Raw genomic sequence first — 16016 nt, forward strand, 5'->3', positions numbered from 1 at the left:
AACTTTACCTTAATATAGGCCTATCACATAGAATCTTACAGAGATATGAAGAGATTCAGCAAGCATCGTGTACTTAAACCTCTTCAAATTCTTCAAGGCTCCTTCCACTTTTTCTAATAAACTAGTAAAAAAATCACAATTATCACCAGAGAGCAAATTGATTTAAGCAACAACTGAAACTATAACCTTAAGAACAAAACATAAGACCAGCACAACTATGGAATACAGAGGATTCGAGAAGAGTATGACCATACACTTTCCGTATCTTGCATTTAAAATCTAATTAGAACATTGATTCATTTAATCAAATTGATTAATTTTTCTTAGTCCACTACTTCCTCAACTCGCATGCTATGAATGCTACCAAAAAAGAGGCTTCCATTCTCTCTAGTAAATAAATAGAAGAGAACTTCATCCTGTTAAAACATTTATGTCAAAAAATAAAATAGATCAAACTGTTCACAATCAGCTGGCTACTTAGACATCTTAGCAGTTAATTCCCTTACAAGCTTTGCTGCTACCATTGCTGTCATTCCATCCACTGTATCACGCTGTGGGTTAAATTCTACAACATCACCTGCAACAATGTCTCCTTGCAAATTTTGCAGAATGTTCATCACATCTCGAAATGAAAGGCCGCCTGGTTCAATGTGCGAGACACCAGGTGCAAAAGCAGGATCAAGACAGTCACAATCTATCGAGACATAAACACCTTTTACACCTTCTCCAAGTTTCTACAAAATATTAGGAAATCAAATCAGCAATTGGATAAGAATTTGATATTTATATTTTGTTAAAGTATAAATAATCGCACTTTGAAGTATATAGGTTTTAGCATATGATGACTAGAACGGTTAGCATATAATGACTTTAAAAAGTGTTGACTTCCCATAGCATAAGTAATAAATATAACCACCGATTATGAATGAGGGAAGAAATGACAAGCATCCAAGTTATCCACCATGAGTCGAGCTTTAAAATTTAAAATAAACTACACTGAATATGATTACTAAAGTCTTAAACAATTGTTCACTCCCCATCCAAACTAGCCACTTACAATCACTTCTAATGAATGAGAGGAGAAATTACAAGCATCCAAGGTTCTCGTTGGAATTAAGCCATGTCCAGTACTTAAAAAACAATTAGCAGAGCCCGACTTATGATTGGATCTGCACTTAATCACTAAGTGCAACTCATATCAAATCATGGATTCAATTAACAGCAAAATGTACCATCATTAAAAGTAAAACAGCACGGCACTCAATGACTGAGAAAGTGTCAAAAGGTTTATGGAAAATATCCTTCCATTTAAAATGTGTTTTCCCAAATCTAGATCAAATATGCAGGTATCTTGGCATTGCATGTCAAAATTAAAAATTTGCATTCCAGATTGCTCAAATAGAATATAAAGAATACATGAATCACATCAATATGTTCTATTACAATTCACACGCATGTATGGTACATAAGATTTTCTTTCTTGAGGATAACCTTATTGCATACATGTATAGGCATTCTATTTACTTGGTTTCGAGAATGATTTTATTTCACACCTGTTCCTCACAAGCGTGGCTGCTAGTGCCCATTATCTCGCTTTCATGAATTTAAATTTGTGACTATAATGCTGCCTTCAAATATTAGCCTTTTTTCTTTAATTTCATAATTTTTTAACAATGAATATAATTTGACCATGCATAACCTTATTGTTAAAATTAAAATAGGATCTGTAAGGACCTGAAAATTAATTGGTCAACATATGCTTGCAATGATGATTTGGCAGTCCAGCTCACAACCCATGTAGCATGCTCATTTCTCCTCACAACCTTTTCCACCTTGAAGGAAGCCTCCCTAGTGTCCTATTACCCTCCTTTAGGTGTCCACCCTTGTTTGCCCTCTTCTCGGATTGCTAACCTTTCTCACCATCCAAAACTCCCTTTCCATGTAGCATGCTCATTTCTCCTCACAACCTTTTCCACCTTGAAGGAAGCCTCCCTAGTGTCCTAGTACCCTCCTTGAGGGTGTCCACCCTTGTTTGCCCTCTTCTCAGCCTGCTAACCTTTCTCACCATCCAAAACTCCCTATTCATGTAGCATACTCATTTCTCCTCACAACCTTTTCCACCTTGAAGGAAGCCTCCCTAGTGTCCTAGTACCGTCCTTTAGGTGTCCACCCTTGTTTGCCCTCTTGTCATCCTGCTAACCTTTCAAACCATCCAAAATTCCCTATCCATGTAGCATGCTCATTTCTCCTCACAACCTTTTCCACCTTGAAGGAAGCCTCCCTAGTGTCCTAGAACTCTCCTTTAGGTGTCCACCCTTGCTTGCCCTCTTCTTGGGCTGCAAACCTTTCTTATCATCCAAAACTCCCTATCCCCTGCCTTAAGTTGCAGAGGCACCCAAGCAACCCATACCATACCATGTGTAACCATCTCATCATTTGGCATGTCCATGAGTCATTTAGAATTGCTTTTCTAATCCAATTTCCATCCCAAAACTCTTTTTTTTAGTAATCTTGCTTTCTTTTCTACTTTCTTTCCATATTTAAAGCATGATTTCATTCCTTCTTGCTTCTCTCTTCTCTTCTCTCCTTTACCTATTTAAATCCCTCAAAAAAGTTTGTGGAAGCTTTCATAAGGCTTTCATAAACTAGAGAAGAATACTCGAGCTTTATTGTCATAGGATAGGAGGATTGTTGAGCTACTTTTGCAAGCCTTTACTAGATGCTCTACATCCTTTATTCAAGAACATTAGATCAACTTTAGAAGTTTGCACACCTCTCTACAAAGCCAAAACAATCCCAAATCCTCTTATTTAAGCTCTAGCCTCCCCACTTAAAACAAATTTACCTTCCTCCCAAATCAATACCAATCCACATCTTCCATTTCCATCATGCAGAGCACCCCAAGGCTTGAAGAGAAGGAATTACAGATAAACGCCGGATCCTTTGAGGACACAATTATAATGGTTACTTAAGAAGCTTCACAGCTTCTTCCAAGTTCTTTCATTTCAAGAAGCAAATTCTTTTTCAAAGCATTATTTGTTAGTAATTAGCTCATATACTCTTACCTAAGAACTGTAATACTTCATTATCGTTTCTTAGTTTAGCTTAGATTTGTTGTTGCCTTCTCAGGAAGATAAGATTTTGATTACTTTTTTGTACTTTTCTTGCTAGTAGATTAGAAGTTTCATTTAATTTTGGACTCTCATTGAAATTGAAAACACAAGAAAAAAAGATGGAGTGTAGTTATATTTGAAAAGCCATATAGAAGTTGTTTGCATGTAGATTAGTTAATTCACACTTTAATTTGGAAAAGCGCAAATAACGAAAAAGTAGATAAAGTTCATCTAGTTTATCACATTTAGTTTCAAACATTCAAAAAAGCAAAACAAGAGGACAGAAGCCCTCAATATCATCACAAGGCATTCAACTATCGAAACAAACATTGCAACTTCAATAAAGCAAGTAAACACGCTACAATCACTCTCTTTTAAGCCTGCTATGTCTCACTCGGTCATTCAAGCTAGATGTGTCAAGGGATAAAGAAAAATTGGATTATGTTGGTTATGGATGAAATTCAAGAGAACGCACCCCTTCTTCGGCACATCCAAGAAGAGAACGAACAAAGGCATATATCAGAAAAGTCTCATGCAAGAAAGCACACCTTCTAGGCATAACCCATTGAACTTATCAACGCCTACTTTTTCACCATTGGCATTTTCTCTCAATTAAAAAATGAACTGACTCTCCCCTAGTTCATTAGCAATGCATTTCAAAATTGCCTTCTAGCTTCAAGAATTTATCCGTTGTTCTCTCTTTCTTCTTGTTGGTTGCATCTTGAAATTTTATACACAATGGCATCTACAAGACTAAAGTACTAAACACTGTGCACATTGGGATGTCAACATTTATTGAGCATTGAAATGTGAAAAACAATCAGCTCTCTACAATTGAGGTATTAACATGTTAAATCAACATTTATTGTGCATTCAAATGTAAAAATTAATCTGCCATCTACAGTACAACACATCTCATTAATTGGATTAAACTTGTGCTATATACAAGGGATCTTGGTTCCTGTTGACGTGTATTTTGTACACTATCAAACACAGAATAAAATACCCAAGGGTACTGTTGTGACCATTTCACACATCGCCCCATTAAAATGGGGACCCCCTCTCTTTTTGCTCGGTTTTGCCTATTTCTCTCTCTGCTTTTAGGGTTTTTGAGTCGTCTGGATTAGGGTCAAGCCTTAGGGTTTCCGTTTTGATGATTTTAAGCCAGAGTCCAGTCCAATTTTGAGAGATTGTTGAGCTTCCTCTCGTAGGATGCAATTTTGGAGTGGGGTAAATTCGTCAGGGGTCGAGTAGGTTGGTCTAGGTTCAGTCGGAATTTTGAATATAAGTCCAAATTTTGCCTAAGTATTGATGATGGAATTATGGAATTTTGTCTGATTGAATGATTTTGACCAAATTTTGAAAATTCTGATAATTGATTCCGGACATTGGAAAAGTCTTATGGTTGCCTTGTCAAGTGTTTAAAACTCTAAAATCATGATATTTTGGCCTGTGGAAGCAAAATCGCTCCTGTCCCTCAGCCAGGGACCAGGGCGAAAATGATATTTTAGGCATCCTGGTTATTAATTTGTTTCATTTGTCTTGTGCAGGGTCGCCAGGAGATGCGTTTGAACACGAATTGAAACCTTTGAAGATTTTGAGATTTGAAAATGGCGAATTTTTTTGGAGTTTTAGGACAAATCGCTCCTGTCCCTCAGTCAGGGACCAGGGCGAAATGTCTTGTCTGAACCATTCTGACTTCATTTTGATCAAGCTAAAGTGTTAAGGACATGATGAAAGGTGAAATCAACATGATGGAGCGTCCAAACTTAGTCATTTGCAACGAAAATTGAACATTTGCCCTCAGGGACAAAAATCGCTCCTGTCCCTCACTGAAGGACCGGAGCTTGTTTCTCAAAATTTCACTGTCCTTGCAGGATCAAGACGATTTTTTGGATTGGAAGATATAAAGGAGGGCATGTTCTGTCCATTGAATATAATTTGAAGAAATTTGCAGACAAGGAAATGTGCCAGAAGGACAAAATCGCTCCTGTCCCTCACTGAAGGACCGGAGCTTGAAATCCAAAATTGCCTTGTCCTTGAAAGATTTGAATGATTTCGCGATTTGAGGAAAACAAAAGAAGTACATCTTCTCAGTTGAATATAACTTGAAAGTACCATAATGAGGAAAATTGGCCCTAGAAGCAAAATCGCTCCTGTCCCTCTGCCAGGGACCAGGGCAAATTTTAGTGATAGCTCCCGTCCCTCTCCAAGGGACCAGAGCGATTTTTCTTATAAGACAAGTTTTGGGCGAAGATCAAGTGAGTGTTAAGTTCGAGGCAAGCAAAGGAGGCGTAACAAATCCATTGAAGATAATTTGAAGATTGCAAGACGCCAAGTGAAGCTCATATTGTCCTAGACGCTCCTGTCCCTCTCCAAGGGACCAAAGCGATTTCTTCCTTAGACAAATTTCTCGCCAAGTTGAGACGAATTCCATGTCAAAGGTGAATGAAGGAGAGCATGACAAGTCCGTTGAAGATAGTTTTAAGCATTGGCAAAAAGTGATTGAGCCTACAAGTACAAGTTCGCTCCTGTCCCTCAGCCAGGGACCAGGGCGAAATCAAGGTTATTTAATATTCCCTCCAAGTTTAAATCACTCCAGACTAAGGTACAAGGGGGCAATGATGTTTGGAACGCCTCGAAGAGAAATGAAGTTGCAAAGACCGCAAAATGTGATGAAACTACCCAAGTTCGCTCCTGTCCCTCTCCAAGGGACCAGGGCGAAATAGTCAAATATGCTTAAACTTTGAAGGCCACTTTCGTTTCATACGTTCAAGAAGGAATAAAGGACACCATTTCACGCCTTGAAGACAATTTGATATCAATAGGATGAAGGATTTGCACCATAGACTAAAGTTCGCTCCTATCCTTCAGTCAAGGACCAGGGCGATATTCATTAAACTAGTCATTTCCTTCAAAAAACGATAACAAGGCAAGGTCGCACAAGGTCGAAAATGTCTTTGAGAAGATGATAAGCAAGGAACCAAACATCAGAAGGTGACCAACTTAAGGAAAGAAGCAAGTTCGCTCCTGTCCTTCAGTCAAGGACCAGGGCGATATTCATAAAATCAATCATTCTTTCCAAAGATCACATCAAAGCAAAGTTACACAAGGTTGAAAATGTCATTTGAAATGTGATGAACAAGGAGTTAAGGTTAAAAGATGACAAATTTGAGCTAGAATGTCAAGATCGCTCCTGTCCCTCACCAAGGAACCAGGGCGATATTCACTCAAATATTAAATTTGCTTTGTAAAGGACAAGTGAGTATGCGTGGAATGAAAGAATAAAGTTGTTACTTGCCTTGTGATATAAATTAGTGATTAAGGAGGCGAAGACCAAGGAGTAAATACAAGATCGCTCCTGTCCCTCACCAAGGGACCAGGGCGATAATGATCTTAAGAGGCATTCATCAAAACATTGAATCGATCAAGCTCAAGGTCCCCAATTAAGATGCCAGTTTCAACGTGGAGGAAGTGGTTTTGAACGTAAAAAGGGAGAAATTCAAGAGCAAAATGCTAGATCGCTCCTGTCCCTCTCCAAGGGACCAGAGCGATATGGTTTGTACCCTTACCTCTCTCATGTTTTGGCGCCAACATCATTTTCAAATCGCATTAAATGCTAAATTTCGATAAACCTTGATATTTTTTAATTAAAATTTGCATTTAATGGGTGCGCACAAGGCATTTAATTAATTAATTTTGCCTTTTAAAAAATCGAAATAATTAATTACAAGGTATTTAATTAATTAATTATTAATTTAAATAAAGAAAGAGCGCTTGGGTTTATTTTAAATGTTTTGCAAAGTCAGCCTCCTCTTTTTATTTAAAATTTTGTTATTATTTGACTTATTTCCAAGTCGGCCTATGTGCAATTAGAGGGTGAGCGCCTATATAATGAAGATGTGATATCTCATTTCAAACCATCATTTTATCATCCTTTCATATGCGATTTGGAAGACAAGGAGAAGTGCGAAATTCCATCCAAGGAGAGTGCGCATTTGGTTTGAAGTGAAGCGAATTTGCCATCATCACGTTGAAGACCCCTAAGGTTGGCGAAGTTACTAAGGAAGGTGTTCGCTTGGGGAGGATCCACATTGATACTTCAAATCTCGATTTTTGCCTAGGCGAATTTCCTTATTTTGCTTTTTAGAGTTAGCTCTCAAGTGAGGTATGGCGAAGTATTCCCTTGTCTTAATTTTGAATTTTGATCGTCATAGTTTAAATTTTGAAATTTGAAATTTTGAAATTCCAATAGCTCAATCGAATTTAGGAAATGATAACTCAAAGACTTATCATGAAGTTTCCTAAATTCAATCTCTAATCTAATCTATGTTTATATATTGCAAAATCTATTACTTATTATGAAACGTTGTGTAGGTGTTACGATGGCGACCCCGAAGGTGGGAGCATCCACTAGTCATCCAGCTCTCATGAAGGAAGATCAGAAGAACGAAGAATTGGAGACCAAGATCGTGTCGAAGTGGAGCAACATTGGAGATACCAACTTGGGGAACTTCAGTACGAAGAAGTTTCAAGAGGTCCCTTACATTGGCAAGCCGTCACCTATCGCCAGGAGGATAATTGAAAGTGGCATCATTAAGGCGGTCGGCTTCCCTCCAGCAGTTCAGTGCCATGAGTTGATGATCGAGTGTGCTCGCCATTATGATCCTCAGTCCAGAACGATCGTGTCCAAGGAAGGAGACACTTTTGCTTATCTTTCAGAGGAAGCTATCAGTGAAGCTCTTCACTTGCCAGAACATAAAGATATGATTTATAAAAGCATAGAAGGAGCCAAGTCCATGTACGAAGATGATCCAGATGCTTGCTTAAGCATCATCAATAAGAATTGGTTACTCAAGAGTCGTCCTCGCCTGAGCAAGATCCCGAACACACCATATAGGATCGATTTCCAGGAGGAGTACAGAGATTTGATAACAATGCTCAACCGAGTCACTGGAGCTCCTCAAGCCTTCTATTTCGAGAAGTGGATGTTCTACTTCATCCAAGTGATAGTTCAGGGAAAAGGAACAATTCATTGGGCTAGAATGATTAGCCATTGCTTGGACGTACAGTTAAGGAGACTGAAGGCTACCAAGTCATTCCACATGAGTTCATACGTCATATATGCCTTGATCAGGAGCTTTGAATATGCAGGACTACCTCACAGAGGAGTGATTGGAAGAGGACCCGATGAGGTCAGAGTTTGTGATTCCTATGTCCACTTGCATCATCCACCAGGAAGTAACTACAAGTTAGTTAATGATACCTTCACGATGAACATCACCAGGACGTTGCAAGGCGGGATTCACAATAGGCTATCACAGGATGCACAAGAGCTAGTAAAGAGGTACGGTGCTTGGTTTATCCAATTTCCGAAATTTACTTATATTAGAGTTCATGGATGTCCTTCACCTCCATACATGTTGCCGAGATATCCGACAGACAGAATAGTGTTACTTGAAGTAACTAGACAGTTGGCAGCTTATGCGAAGGCATTCAGACACAGACATGGAAATGGAGTTCCTGTACCTATCATATTAGGAAATTCAGTTGAGGTATGTCCTAATGCTCTAGCCATGGATGACGCAGAGAAGGAGTTAGCTTTGTATTCATTTTCATTCTTTGCCTTGAGAGAGAGCTTTGATCCACATGGATATATAGAAGAGACAGTTGGTAGGAAATATAAGCATGAGTTTCAAATAGAAGATTTTATGATGAATCTCTTAGATGATCTTGAAGTGAAAAGGAAAATGCATTCCAGATTACCTTTGGACTTCATCAGGAAATGCAAAATTTACAGAGTGGCCGACCAAGCTCAGGACAGTGGCAGACATCTTCAATCATCTTATGATCGAGAAAGCAAATCAGTGAAGCTAGATTGGAATGAACCCGAGGTTGTGGATCTAGATGCCTTGATGGCTCCAGTCTTGTCTTGTCCTCGCAGATGGGTTGATGTGCAGCATCAAAAGTTGAGAGAGCAAGGCATAGCTATGACTTTCACCTTGGAGGAGAGACCAGTTGAAGGTGGGGCAAGTGTAAGCGAAGGTAATCCTAATCCCAGAAATACAAATGAAGGCAACCTTCGAAGCGCAAGTGAAGGCAATCTCCATCCTAGAGGCTCGAAGAGGAAAGAAAGACCTGAGAAAAGGGAATCCTCCAAGAAGAAGAAAGAGGCCAACCGAGATCGTTCATCCGGCACATCTTCTCGACAGGAGAAGAGGACATTTGAGATAGAGGAATCCATGGAATCAATGGTACAGAATGATAAAGAAGGACAGGCACCTCGAAGGTCACCAGGTGGATCTCTCCAAGATAATGAGTTGCATGAAGATAGGGAAGATAACGAAGTCACATCTCCTCCCAGAAAAGAAGAATTGCTTAAGGAGATTCAAGTTAAAGAAACAAGATCTGCCATCCCAGATTGGTTAAAGGAAAGATTAACGAAGGTAATTATGGTCGAGGATGAGGACAATGTGATTGATTTGGAGAGTCTCGTTGGACATTCCCAGGAAATGACAAAGAAGAGGAAGGCTACTAAGATGTCCAAGATGATTAGAGATGAGACTGGATCCAAAATATTGCAGATAGCTACACCGGCCGTGGACAAGTATGAAGGTGAGATCCTTGCAGAAGAATATGATGTAGAGACATTTGAGCTTGGTCCACTCACAGCCGAGCAGACACTAGATGATGCCACTGATTCATTTGAGGCATTGAAAGATAAGCTTAGGGAAGAAATGGAGAAAAATAGAAAGCTTGAGAGAGAGAGAGGTGCATGGAGAACATACTTCAGCCATCTCAATCAACCTTTGGGACGTCAGGATCCAGCAAGATCACCCGTACAGGCACTTCCCCTTCAATCAATTGGTGAGGCAGAGAGAGTCAGGAGTTTAGTCCAGCTTATGAGCTCATGGATTGACAAATCTCATACAGTCGCCATGGAATTTGCAACAAGGATGATGCAGACCATTCACCGAGCTATTCAGGTTCTTGAAGATTATCCACAACTTGATGATAACGGTAGCCGCTTTTGCTCATACTAAAGATGTTATCATTCCTGTCTTGCAAGTAATCAGACAAACATCAAGGAAGGTCCTGGCACAGGAAAAGATAATGGATGGAGGACCTCATAGTTTGCTTCAATGGTCAACCTTACTCCAGATGAAGGAAGTTCTCTTCAAGGACATCAGTTCTAGGTGCAATCATGTTGAGGAGGTTATCCACCCGATCCAGGACAGAGTATTTGAGGTACTGCGTACCATTCTTGGCAGGAGGATCGAAGTTGAGACAGATGTGGATTTACAGGAATTGGAGGATAAAGTCAAAATCATCTTTTGCAAGGATGCTAATGTTATCACAGATGAGCAACGGGACCAGATGTTTGCTACCATGCTCCTGATTGAGAAGACTAAGGAACTTGAACCTGGTTGGGACGTTGCTCTTCTCCAAGCATTTGATCAGGTCATCCACTTAGAAGAACGAATGAAGAATCTTCCCGAGATTCCCATTGCTGAAATCGAAGGAATCGTATCTAGATTCATTACATATGCTAAAAAGGAGCATTGGAAAGGGAATAAGATTCTAGATGAGAGGTTGTTATAGATGACATGGCACCTTAATTGTCATTGGTCAATGTCTCCTAGATTTTTGTGCCAAATTTAATATTTGGCTATGCATTTAATGTTGTGCAATAAAAGGGGGACTTTTGTAATAAAACCCTAATTAGGGTTTAGGTGTCATAATCTTGGCCATTGATCTTCTTTCGATCTGGACCGTTCATTGTAATTGAGGATGCTATATGTACCCTCATTTCTTTTCATTTTGTAACTAGAACTAGAAAAAAATTAGAGATCAAGGAGAAATTAGAGAGATTAGAAGCAAGTTGTTTTGTAGCAAGATTGAGCTTTGAGGGAGGAATTTCAAACAATTGTTGTACATGATGGCTTTGAGATCAATAAAATATTGAAGTTATGGTGTTTTATTGCAATTCTCGTGGTTGTCTTCATGGTTGTTCATTTTCTTGAATCATTCTCAATCAAAGTAGTGTGTTAATTCGAAGGACAAAGTCACTTGATCTTTGGTAGGATTCGCTTTCCAAACCACTAGCTTCTTGCTGATTGTAGGAGCACCTTGCGTGGTTGACTGGAGATATTTGAATCGCTTAAACCTTCAATCGCTGTTGTATCTTGGATATGTACCTTCGTGATAGTGTCCTTGATACTTGATGTATTGAAAAATCATTTGTTACCTTAGAAGATCGCATCAATTTCAATTGAGTTGTTAATTCATGGCAATATTGGAGTTGGTAGAATCTTGCCAAGTCTCGTCTACATGGAGTCATTCTTAGGGTTAGACTAGATTAGATCTCTTGCAAACCTTGCCCTTTGATATTTTTGAGAGCTTGTTTAGTTTTAGAAAATTCTTCGGAAACGTAAGGCCCCTTGATGACACAGCAATCACAACGACCACTGGTGCTTATCCACACGTAGAGACCCTACTTACAAGAACATTGGAGTCACCCTAACTGATCCTTCTTGCGATATCTTCAGCAGTTAGAGACTTTATTCAAGAGAGGATGAGATGCCTTTGGGTATTTTATTCTGTGTATGATTGTGTACAAAATACACGTCAACAGGTACCTTATCCTCTCTTGAGTAAAGCCTTTGAATGCTAAAGATATCGCGAAAAGGATCAATCAGGGTGACTTCAAGGTTCTTTGCTGTAGGATCTCTACGTGTGGATAAGCTCTTTGTGGTATGATGTGATTTTGCTGGAATCACAAGGGGACTTACACTTGATGACCTGAACGTCTGATTTGCTGGAATCACAGGATTTTACTAGCTTAGATTTGGAAAAAAAAGGAAAAAGGACGAGGGCGAGGAAAGGATCTAATTCTGATACTAAGAATGTAAGAGCAATGAATGACCTCTGATGAAATTCTAACTAAGTCTTGTTTTGACATCCCAAGACCATCTCCACAAGGTTAGTGCGATCTTCGAAGGAAAGCTTTATGATGTTCAAATCATCACTGCAGGCATAGACACCATCAGGCTGATGCATATCAATGAAGAAGCGACAATTGAAGTTAAGCTTAAGCTGAATGATTCCAGTTGACTACGCAATGCAAGTCTGTAATCAACAAACTGCTAGTAGTATGGATATACGAATTTCACCATCAATCAAGCACATTTCTTCCACTCATCTAATAACATGAAATAAAATATGAGAAGTATAGAGACCATGCAAATTGTCGAATTGACCCATAAATTTCACCATTTCTTCAATGAAGTTTTACAAGTCTTTTACAACAACACCTTGGCAACAATCTTTGCCTTCTCTCTCTACTCTACTCTAATTGCTATTCTATCAACTGACTAATCACCTTCTAACTATTCTCTCCCTATCTTCTAACTCCTTTCTATATGCCTTTACAAAAATGAAGAGTCGGGGCTTATATAGTGCCCTTAATACAATTCAATGGCTAAGATCAATTTGAGATCAATGGCCAAGATTCAATAATGAAAACCCTAATTAGGGTTTGTTACAACCATTACATAACATTTAATGCTTGACCAATGATAAAATTGTATTAATTGGACACATCTCCTCTCTGGAAAATTCGACCAATGGATAGCTGGGGTAGGTACATCGAAGTTTGTGCCACCTTCCATGAGTTAGGTACATTGACTCTGGACATGCTGAGGTGGACCACACTGACTGGAGAAGTGATGACTAGGATGCCAACTCGTCTGACACTTGGTTGATGCCAATTTGATGTTGCTGAGAAGCTAGCTTTAATTAACTCTTCTGGAACTATCTGCTCCTTCAACGAACCCTTGACTTCTCCTGTCTTTGATGCGCAGGATGATGATGTACCTCGCCTTGGAATGCTGGATTGGAGAAGGTATTCCTGATGATGCTTCACCGAAGAAGGTCGTCCTTGTCGATGCTAGACTGGAGGAGGTCGCCCTTATCCTTGCTTGATCGTCTCTGATGAGAACCTGCCGACTTGTAGATCCTCCGGGTTTTGGAGTCGCCATCTTGATACCTACACAACATTTCACAATTAGTAATATATCTTGAAGTGTAGAAATTAAACTTAAAAGGAAGATTTAAGATTTTAATTAGGAAACTTCATGATAAATCTTGAGTTATCATTTCTTAATTAACCATGCAATACTTAGATTTTTCCAAAACAAATGTCCAAAATTCAAACCTTAAACAAGGGTGTCAAGATGATGTAAAAATAGATGAATTTCACTAGGCAAAGTTTAAATCAAAATTCTCCCTTGGATGAATTGCACCTCCTCTAGCTTCAAAAAGAATAGACTCCACCCTCTTTGATCTTCAACACTTAGTAGAAATTCGCTCCACTCTAGCTAGATTTCGCTCCTCCAAATTGCACTTCAACCTCTGGATTTCGCCCCTCAAATAGCTCTCCAATTTCGCAATTAGGAAAGGATGAATGAATGATTAAACTTGAACAAAGCATCACCCATATATAGAGCGCTCACCTTGATTCCCTCCAAGGCCGACTTGCCAAAAGGGAAATGAAAATGAAATAAAATCCCCCTCAAAAGAAGGCCGACTTGCTTGTAAAAGCAAATAAATGTATTTGAGTGCTCACCTTCATTTAAAATTTGAAAATTAATTTTAATGCCTCCAAAGTGGATTTTTGATTATTTCAAGGCCTAAAAATTAATTTATTAAATTAAAATGCCTTTTATTTAATGTGAATTTGATTTAGCCCTTCCAAAGGCCTCAAAGTTAGCAACTTGGTGAATTTTAAGGAATATCAACGCTCAATAATGTAAAAATGAAGGATATCACCAATTTCGCCCTGGACCTTCAATGAAGGTCAGGAGCGATTTTTCAATCTTGCTCTTAATCCTTCATCTTTTGGATTCCAAATTGCTTCCAAGACATAAAATATCATCTCTTCTTCCTATCCACACAAGATCTGGTCTCAATTCCTCAAACAAAGGAGAGGATCCTGAAAAATCGCTATGGGCCCTCTCTGAGGGTCAAGAGCGACTTTTTGATTTTAGGCTTGATTCTTCATCATTTTTCATTGAAACTTCATTCGTCATTAAGCAACATCCTTCCTTTATCCACTCCATCCAAATTCGCTTTGTTGTTGCAAGGTAAAATGAGGATTTTCAATAATTTCGCTCTGGGCCCTCTCTGAGGGTCAGGAGCGATTTTTCATTTTTTGACCAAAATCATCAAGTTTCAAAGGCAAAACAATATTCATCATGTTGTTGGAGGTCTCTTCGCCTTATCCTAACCTTGCCTTAGCACCATTTTGAAGAAAACATGCATTTTTTGAAAATCTCGCTGTGGACCTTCAGTGAGGGTCAGGAGCGACTTTTTGGTTTTAAGCAAATTCCTTTATCTTTTAATCTTCAAATCACCTCCAAGGCATAACACATCACGTTCTCCTCCTGTCCAAGCAAGATTTTGTCTCAATTCTTCAAACAAAGTAGAGAAAACTGGAAAATCGCTATGGGCCCTCTCTGAGGGTCCGTAGCGATTTTTGTAATTGCCTTCATAATTTTGATTCTCAACGATTTCTTTTCACTCCAAGGCTTTTCAAACATCGTTTCAAACCCATGCCTAACCTTAGCCTCCCTCAAACTTGGATGAAAAATTCCCATTTTAGGTTTCTCGCTGTGGGCCCTCTCTGAGGGTCCGAAGCGATTTTTCGCTGTGGGCCTTCAGTGAGGGTCAGGAGTGATTTTTTCATTTTGGGTTGATTTCCTCTTGTGTTGATCCTCCAAATTATATTCAACGGATAGAACATGCTTTCCTTCATCCCTTCCAATCATAAAATCACTTTGATCTTGCAAGAATAATGCATATTTGAAAATCTCGCTGTGGACCCTCTCTGAGGGTCGGGAGCAATTTTTACTTCCTAGACCAAAATGTTTCACTTTTCATCTAAAAATCACTTTGCCAAGGAAGATATCATCTTGTTCTTTGCTATGAATAAAAACTCACGTCCAAGAAAGGTCCAAAAATGTGCACACAAAGAAAATCGCTGTGGGCCTTCAGTGAGGGTCCAGAGCGATTTTTCCTTTCCTGGGCAAAACTCCTTCAATTTATCATCTTCAATCAAGTCTGGATACTTCATTATGCTCATTCTATCCTTCACCATGCCTTTGACATCTTAAGTCGACCAAATAAGGCTAGCAATGACCCCTACAAGATTTCTCGTTGTGGGCCCTCTCTGAGGGTCAGGAGCGATTTTTCTATTTTCAACAAGGTCCTTCATCATTTCTAGCCAAAACTTCTTCAGGCGGGTGGAGAAAGTCATTTATTTTCCATTTATGATCAAAACTTGGTCCTTTTCCATTGCAAAATGAAGGAAATCAAAATCTCGTTGTGGGCCCTCTCTGAGGGTCAGGAGCGATTTTTCGCTGTGGGCCCTCTCTGAGGGTCAGGAGCGATTTTTCGCTGTGGGCCTTCTCTGAGGGTCAGGAGCAAAATTTGACTTTTTGAACTCTCTGTCAGGATAATTTTATGGAATATAACATTTAAGTATAAGTGACATTTTCTTATACTTTAAGTTATATTCCATATATACTTTTAGGATGTTTGAGAGTGGTTTCAGGCCTCCAGGAGCTATATTACAAAATCTAGTTTTTGGAGGATTTTCAGTTTCCAGACTTAGTCAAATTTCAGGATCAGGACTTTCAGACTTAGCCAAATTTCAGGATAAGGACTTTCAGACTTAGCCAAATTTCAGGATCAGGACTTTCCAGACTTAGCCAAATTTCAGGATCAAGACTTTCCAGACTTCATCACTTATCAACTTGACCTAACTCAAGCAGACCCTGCTATCCAGGTGATCCCCCTGGCGACACCACTCAAAATGCAAAGGCTAATAGACAAAACCCTAAA

The 16016-nt window shown here is 39.1% G+C and overlaps 1 protein-coding gene across 2 annotated transcripts in view; it reads right to left on the reverse strand.

Annotated features, from left to right (window-relative positions):
• Positions 1-216: 216 nt before the first annotated feature.
• The window catches only part of LOC131038219 (arginase 1, mitochondrial), a 62461-nt gene continuing 46661 nt past the window's right edge, over positions 217-16016 (reverse strand). For both annotated transcript variants that reach the window (XM_057970575.1, XM_057970574.2), the window contains exon 7: positions 217-734. In XM_057970575.1, the coding sequence (XP_057826558.1) occupies positions 474-734 (261 nt within the window). In that variant the 3' untranslated portion in view covers positions 217-473. The remainder of the gene's footprint in view (positions 735-16016) is intronic.

Source organism: Cryptomeria japonica, chromosome 10 (genome assembly GCF_030272615.1).
Source record: "Cryptomeria japonica chromosome 10, Sugi_1.0, whole genome shotgun sequence".
Classification (NCBI taxonomy): Eukaryota; Viridiplantae; Streptophyta; class Pinopsida; order Cupressales; family Cupressaceae; genus Cryptomeria; species Cryptomeria japonica.